The following is a 7,646-nucleotide window of genomic DNA, read 5'->3' on the forward strand; positions in this document are numbered from 1 at the left end:
CGCACTTGGCACTCAAATTAACACTTATTTAAATTAATGTCACCTAAATAACTATTTAAATGTATTCCAATAATAACAACTGCCAAATTTAACAATTAAACCATTATCTTAGTTCGGTATCACTGCCAAACAACAAATCAGTGAAAAAAAATTGTTTTTTTTTGATATCAGAAATGTTTTATTCTTTTTTACAATTTCGTTTAACTGTTTTAAGTTTAATTTTTTCATTCATTAACAATCGAAATACTGAGTTATAAAATCTTAGTTGACACATCCTGCACACTACATTTGTTAGAATCAATTAATAGTTAATTTGATTTCTCAGAGAATCAAAGAATATGTTTCTTTTTCTGAGAGAAATTTAAAAAAAAATACGTAGTAAATACCTGATCACTTCTATGTTTTTCTGTTTTAAAATAATTGTGCCGTAATAATTGACTAACTGCTGACCACTTACTTTTAAATTAAATTCAAAATTATACATTGAGTAATATCTCTCAGTACAAGAGGAAGTAGTTACCTGTGTGTTTATAATTAACTATCAAACAAATTTCCTCGTATTTGTGTGTACTAAATTCCCAAAACTTGAGTATTTTGTGCATTTTATTAAAGACTCAAAAAATGCATAAAACGTTATTGGGTCAAATTTAAAAAATTAGCTACACATGATGCAACAAGTTAAAATACTCTACGATGCATAGTTTTTGAGATATTTTAACGGGGGGTGTTAACAAATTTTTCCTTTTTTTATTTTGTAAATTGCGAAAAAACTGTATTTCAATGATACAATATTTTGACCTAAATATATGTAAAATGTTCCGGGAAATCGATTGGCGTCAAAAATCTGCAAAATTCTTAATAGTATTGAAGTTATAAACGTATTTATATTTTTGATATTTTTGACTTTATCAGAAAATTTCTCGATAACTATTTACTGTAGAGCGCTGATCTTTTTTGTATATGATAGAAAATTCAATTTTCTATCCAACGGTATACCAAACATAAGAGGTTACCAATAAGTCCGGAGTTATTGGCAGTAAACCGTTACGGGTGCCAAAACTTGAGCAAAATCTCAACAAAAATCAAAAAAATTTTCACTCTAAAATTGATCAAAGATTGTTAAATTAAGGTTTTATACGGGTGTGAGAGCGTTCAAGCTATCATGTTTTAGTAATAGAGTAAACATATTTTTGAAAATATCAACACCTTTGAGTTTTTCTGTATTTCTGATAAAAGAAACTAACAAAAACTACATTGTTTTAGATTACATAGATTTGCATACAAATTTTAAATGTTTAATTTGGTTGTTTCTAAAATATTTTTATCATCACTATTTATATCACTATTTTAATCATCTGGGCATTTTTTGAGTCCAACGGATTCCCGTTGAAAGAAAATTGTTCATTACGGCTCTGATGTGGTTCAAATTGTTCTAAATTTTGCACTGATTGTACATAAAGAACCAATCTGTCGAATTATGTGTACTTAACAAAACATTTCAATTTTTTTCGAAGAATAAATTCTAAAACCGCTTAAAACGAGTGAAATCGGTATTTTTGAATCAAAAATTGAGCAAAATACAAATTTTAGTACACAATAAAATAAATGAACTTAATTCACAGTGTTATGTAAATCTTCAAAAATGTCAAAATTTGAAAGTTTATTTATCCTTTAAATAATTATTTTTTAGGTTGAATAAAATCAAAGAAAATTTTTAAAATTATTTAAATTAAAAAAAAATTCTTGTTGAAAAATCTACGACGTGGTTCTGATTGGTTGATTTTAAAAGACGTAATTGATTGGCTAATCGAACAATGACACTCAACTATAACGCATTAAATAATTTTGAATTTTTATTGGTCTGCATGATTCATATTGGCTCTGGGGTTGGTTCCACCCATTCTGCAAAATTAGATCCAATTAAAGTAAGATAACTCACACTAAACGCTGATTTGTTATAAAAATTCCATTCAAAATTCAATAATTATTCACGATTTTTTAAATGGGTGGAGTTACTTTTCGTTGCTAGGTTTTTGCAATAAGAAATAAAAACTGGTTTATTCTCATCTTAGTGGTAATTACGTGAATGGGAAATGATTATTATTGGTCCATGTAATCGGAATTAACAAATGTATCCAACCAATCAAATTCAAGATTTTGCAAAAACCTCACATAAAAAACAGTTCTAATTCAATTCCAATTTGCTTGAAAAAAACGCAAAAATAATGAATTTAAATTAATTGTTCCAATTAGCCACAAAAAAATTATTGTTGGGACTATTTCGTCAGTTTATTTTCTCAGTGGATTCCAAAAAAATACAAATTTTTCGCCTGATTTTCTTGAAGAGTGTGAGTCACATTGCCATTGTCGCGAAATGTCAACAACTGTCAGAAGTGTCAAATTGAAATCCAACGCACTCTTAGTGATTTTTTTAAAACGTTATTTTAGGCACTTTTCTCTATGAAACTCAACCACTTTGTAGAATTATGATTGAATTTTTGTTTTTTACTTTCACTCAATCTCCACCTTTTGCCGTTTTCTACTTTTAGTGCTTCCAAATTTTCCAACAATTTCCAGGAAAAAATAATTGTTATCGCGTGACAAAGATGGCTAAATTGACGTTTTTAACGGGTGTGAAAGCGTTCACGCTATCAAGTTTTAGTAAGGTTATAATGTCACAAAAATTAACATTTAGCGCTCTATTTCATCTTAAAATTTTAATATTGGCAGTGCTGACTGTCAAACACAAACGTCACATTTTCATAGTCAATTGTCATGCGATTCTGACGGGCGGCCGCCGGCATACCCGTCACATGACACAATTTGAGTATCAAAAATTGAGTATTGCCAATAGATTTGTTTGTCACTTAGAGAAAAATTAACAAATCTTAAACCGGGTGACTGTAAATGATTGTGATTTTTTACCTCAAGTTTTGATGTTAAATTAAAAATTTTAGTTTGATTATTTTGACTTTCAAAGTCAAACTTTTATAGACAATTGTCATTTATCTGCGACTTGAAACATTCTAAAATAACAAACTGTAGAACGTTTCCTGATTGACTTTGAGAGTGTAAACCAGACTTTAATTTTAGTTCCAAAAAAAATATTAATGTGAACGTTCTTTAGATCCTGATATCATAAAAAATGACATTTCTGTTGAATTCTGTCTGAAAAAATAACATAACCTATTTGTCCAAAAGAAATGTGAAAATAGGAGGGATCAAGCACAAAAACCACTTAATTCCAGTGGGTGCAATAGTGCAAAAATGAACAACCTAGAACTTTCAAAGTACAAATGTTGCCACCTTAAATTTGAATTTCCATGACCTACCGAGATATCATTCATTTTGAAACGCTCTATAATGATTCAGTGTTGCCACTAGATTTTTTCACATTTCTTTAAGAAATTTTTAAATGTTATTTTGCAAGTTTAATCCAAAACATCTGACATTTTTTTAGTCTCCCCAACTGTCTTTTGTAGCACAATGTTTTGAAAAGTCTCAATTGACACTTTACTAAATAAAAATTAAACTTTTAATCAAATCCGACAGGATTTATAGTTACGATATCTTTTGTTTCTAGAAACCAACCTCCTAACCTAACCAAATTTTAAATTCTAGGCAGTGATTTTTTGTTGCCAACTTAATTTGAAAGTCACAGACCACTTTGATCAAATCAAACAAATGACATTATTTGTGACGATAAGAATTATTCCAGATAGTGTACGCAATTTTTAAATATTTTTCACAAAACCGTTTTAATGTTTTGAACTACAATTTGCTTGTATTAAAGGAGAAAAAGAAAAAACAATGATAAGTTGTAATAATTTATTAGAATCGCTGATACATTTTTTGCATAGTAAAAACGAAAACAAACTTTTGTCAGTAAGTGTATTAAAACATTTAGTTCTAAAATAACATTAATAACCAGTCCCCTAGAGTACCTCTGCATCATAAATTACTTAAAAAACTAAACAAAAACATAATTTTTACAACGAAACAGCTAAAAAGTCTACAACGAACTAATATACCGTCTCAGTTCTTCTTGTGTATCAAAAATCATAACCGGGAACGGCGAGCCTGGCACCAATTCTCCTGCCCATTTAACCTCCACACGATAGTCTCCTGGTTCAGTGGGATCATACTAAAAAAATTGTTATTTATTCTAAGAGTGTGTTAGGAAGCGTTTTATCCACGCAAAAATGATTAACCTCGAGAACGTCAGTTCGACACACGACTGCAATATAACGTTTTATCCACAATCACAGGCCCAAATTATTCCAAACTTAATTAAAAATTAAACTGACATTTAAACGTCACGCCAAATGTGCTTTCGGTTAAACGTACAGTGGAATAAAGTTACTTTATTCCACTAGTGGATAAAGTGGTACTTTATACGCATCTAAAGTGTGCAATAAAGTCTCTATATAGAGTGATTGTGGATAAAATATTTTATTTATGAAATCATGAAAATTGAAACAAACCTTGCACAAAATCGTCCTATCCTTCTGACTCTCCCTTTGCATTTCCACCCGGAAGGCCCCCTTCGGCCCCCTCACCCTCACCGTGAGCTGTCCCGCCCCCGCCCCTCTCGTATCGCAAATAAACCTCGACTGGAAGGTGGCCAAAACGCCGTGCTCAATTCCAGGACCGTACACCCGAACTTTACTAGCATCGGGCGCCCCGGCCACCCTCAAAGTGAACGGAGAGCCCGGAACATGCTGACCTGCATACTTAATAGTCAATGCGTGTTTTCCGGGTTCTTGAGGTTTGACATTTAGGGTGAAAGTAGCATCGCCGTGATCGTAGAGTTCACAATAGGCCACTTTTCTAGGCCCGGTGCAATGTGCTGTCAATTCTCCAGGTCCGGCCCTTCTGGTGTCAATCCAGGACCGGATTTCCCGCCCCACCACTCCCTGACGCAGCCCCTCCCCGGAGCAGAGCACTTTGGAGGCGTCAGCCCCCCCTTTGGCTTCCACCAATAGAGGACAGCCTTTGACAGGACGCCCCGCCCATAATACGGAAAGGAGGTAGTTGCCCGGAGTGGGGATGGTATAAGTGGCCCTCCAGGTTTTCTCGCCGGCGAGACTGATCATCACGGGGATGGGGAGGTTGGAGTCGGCGGCGTGGAGGGTCACTTCTGGGTTACCTGTACCAGATTTAGACCCATCGATGGTAAAAACGGCCGGTTCGCCACATTGGGCGTTGGCTAGGCCGCGACCGGTTAACACCACTTGGTCGCCTGAAGAGATGGCGGTTTTGGGGGCGTGTGGCAAGGGGATGTTGGCTAGTCTGATGTCGAAATCGTGTTCACCGGAGTTGAGGCCTTCCCCGGATATTTCAAATCTGACTCGAGTTCCGGTTTTCTCGGTGTTGATTTTTCGACCGGCTATTTTGCATTCTAAATTTCCTGGGCCAGCATTGGTCAAGTCAAAAGCGAGTTTGGTGGGGAGTTTAAGTCTTCCGTTATCGTCCAGAAACTGGTTCCAACCACCAATCAAACGCACTGCATTGGGGTCAACTATTACAGGGCGGAATGGTGACCCCGGAAGCTGAAACAGTCATTACATGATTTGCTAAAACTCTTAAAAAAAAAGCTAAAATGGCATGCTTTTCGGCCTAATTCTGCGTTTCTAGCTGCTAAAACGCCAGAGAAATGCAAAAATAATATAATTCAAGACTTAGTTTCTTGATTATTTAGTTTGTTTGAGCAAAATCTAGTAAAAAAAACCTAAAATTTTAGAAAAAAAGCATTTTCGGCCAAACTTTGTGGTTTCTCGGATTATTTCGCCCAAAAACCAGTTAAATCGAGTGAAACAAACAAAATATCATCAATATCAACCCCTTTTGTAATGTGTTTGGAGAAGATTTTGCAAAATAAATGAACCTTTGGTTCAGAAACGAAGTAAATCGGGCGAAACAAGCTAAAAAAAGATATCAATTTTGATTTAATTTTGTAATTTCAATGTTTCAATACAATATTTCGCACTTTTTGTGTTTTTATCTCAGAAAAACATCGTCAAACACTCAAAAAAGAGAAAAACCGCGAAAACTTTTGAAAAAAGCAAAAATGACATGCTTTTCGCCATAATTCTGTAATTTTTCGACTTGTTTTCAACAAAATTTTGCGAAATAATTGCGTTTCTAGTTGAAAAACGTGCTAAAACGCTCGAGAAATGCAAAAAATTATGTAATTTTAGACTTAATTTCTTGATTATTTAGTTTGTTTTAGCGAAACCTAGCGAAAGACCTGAGATTTATTACAAAAACGTGCTTAAAAGCATTTTCGGCCAAACTTTGTGGTTTCTCGGATTATTTCGCTCAAAAACCAGTTAAATCGAGTGAAACAAACAAAATAACATCAAACTCAATTCTTTTTGTGATTTTTAGGCGTGTTTGGACAAGAGTTTGCAAAATATATGAATCTCTAGTTCATAAATAATATCAATTTCGATTTAATTTTGTAATTTGTTTGCCTGCTCCAACAAAATTTTTAGAATTTTCTTGTTTTTCTAAAAAGCACTTGAAAAAGGCAAAAACAGCGCCGTTTTTTGTGTTTCTAGCTAAACAAGTATTGGGAAATGACAAAAACAAATTATCATTTTTGATCCTGTTTAGCAAAATCTTGTAAAAAAAAACAAACAGAAATATTATTAACTAATTTTAGGCTTTTTCAATTGTTTTGAAAATTGAGTATGATAAAATAATCAAGTTTCTAGTTGAAAATGTAAATGCTAAAAAAATACATCCAAAAAAATCACCAGATATTAGTTCAGATATTAGGTTTTTCCAATTTTTTAGCTTGTTTCAATGCAATATTTCGAACTCTTTGTGTTTTTATTTCACAAAAACATCTTTAAACACTGAAGAAGGACAAAAAACGCCGTTTTTTGGGCTATTTTGTTGAATTTCTGGATTGTTTTTGGCAAAATTTTGCTAAATAATTGTATTTCTAGCTGAAAAAGCATTCGAAAAAAAAACAAAAATTAGTTAAATTATTTTCGACTCTGTTTAATAACTCCTGAATAATTATTGAATTCTGAATAGAATTTTTATAACAAATCAGCGTGTAGTGTGAGTTATCTTACTTTAATTGGATCTAGTTTTGCACAATGGGTGGAGCCAAACCCAGAGCCAACATGAATCATGCACTTTCGATTATTAGACCAATAAAAAGTAAAAAAATGCGTTGAAATTAAGCCTCATTGTTCGGTCCTTAGCCAATCAAATACGTCTTTGGAAATCAACCAATCAGAACACGTCTTGGATTTTTCGACAAGAAAAATTAAAATAATTAAAATTTTTGTTTTAAAAATCGGCTTCTTTGATTTTATTGTCGATAAAAATAATAAAAAAATATTTTTCTTTAAGAATAAACGTTAATTAATTTTCTTTACTGTCAAATGTCCAAACTGTCAAATTTTGACATTTTTGGGAGATTTACATAACACTGTAGGTACTGTGTATTTAATATAAAAATAGTGTACAAAAATTTGTATTCGCCCAATTTTTTATTCAAAAACACCGATTCGAGTTGTTTTTAGCGGTTTTAGCCTTTATTTGTCTAATATTTCAAAAATCCACATTTTGACAGATCGATTCTTTCCATAAAATTAATGTAAAACTTAGCACGAAAATTCAAAATA

General features: G+C 32.7%; 1 protein-coding gene across 1 annotated transcript in view; it reads right to left on the bottom strand.

Annotated features, from left to right (window-relative positions):
- Positions 1–3,814: 3,814 nt before the first annotated feature.
- The window catches only part of LOC123013683 (filamin-A), a 53,581-nt gene continuing 49,749 nt past the window's right edge, over positions 3,815–7,646 (bottom strand). Inside the window, exons 17-18 of the mRNA XM_044412382.1 lie at positions 4,485–5,552; positions 3,815–4,144 (exon numbers count right to left, since the gene is read on the bottom strand). Coding sequence (XP_044268317.1) covers positions 4,013–4,144; positions 4,485–5,552 — 1,200 coding nt within the window. The 3' untranslated portion in view covers positions 3,815–4,012. The remainder of the gene's footprint in view (positions 4,145–4,484; positions 5,553–7,646) is intronic.

The sequence above is a fragment of the Tribolium madens genome, unplaced genomic scaffold (genome assembly GCF_015345945.1).
Source record: "Tribolium madens isolate multiple individuals breed KSU strain unplaced genomic scaffold, Tmad_KSU_1.1 Scaffold_96;HRSCAF=242;Tcas5.2_LG5, whole genome shotgun sequence".
In the NCBI taxonomy this organism is placed as follows: Eukaryota; Metazoa; Arthropoda; class Insecta; order Coleoptera; family Tenebrionidae; genus Tribolium; species Tribolium madens.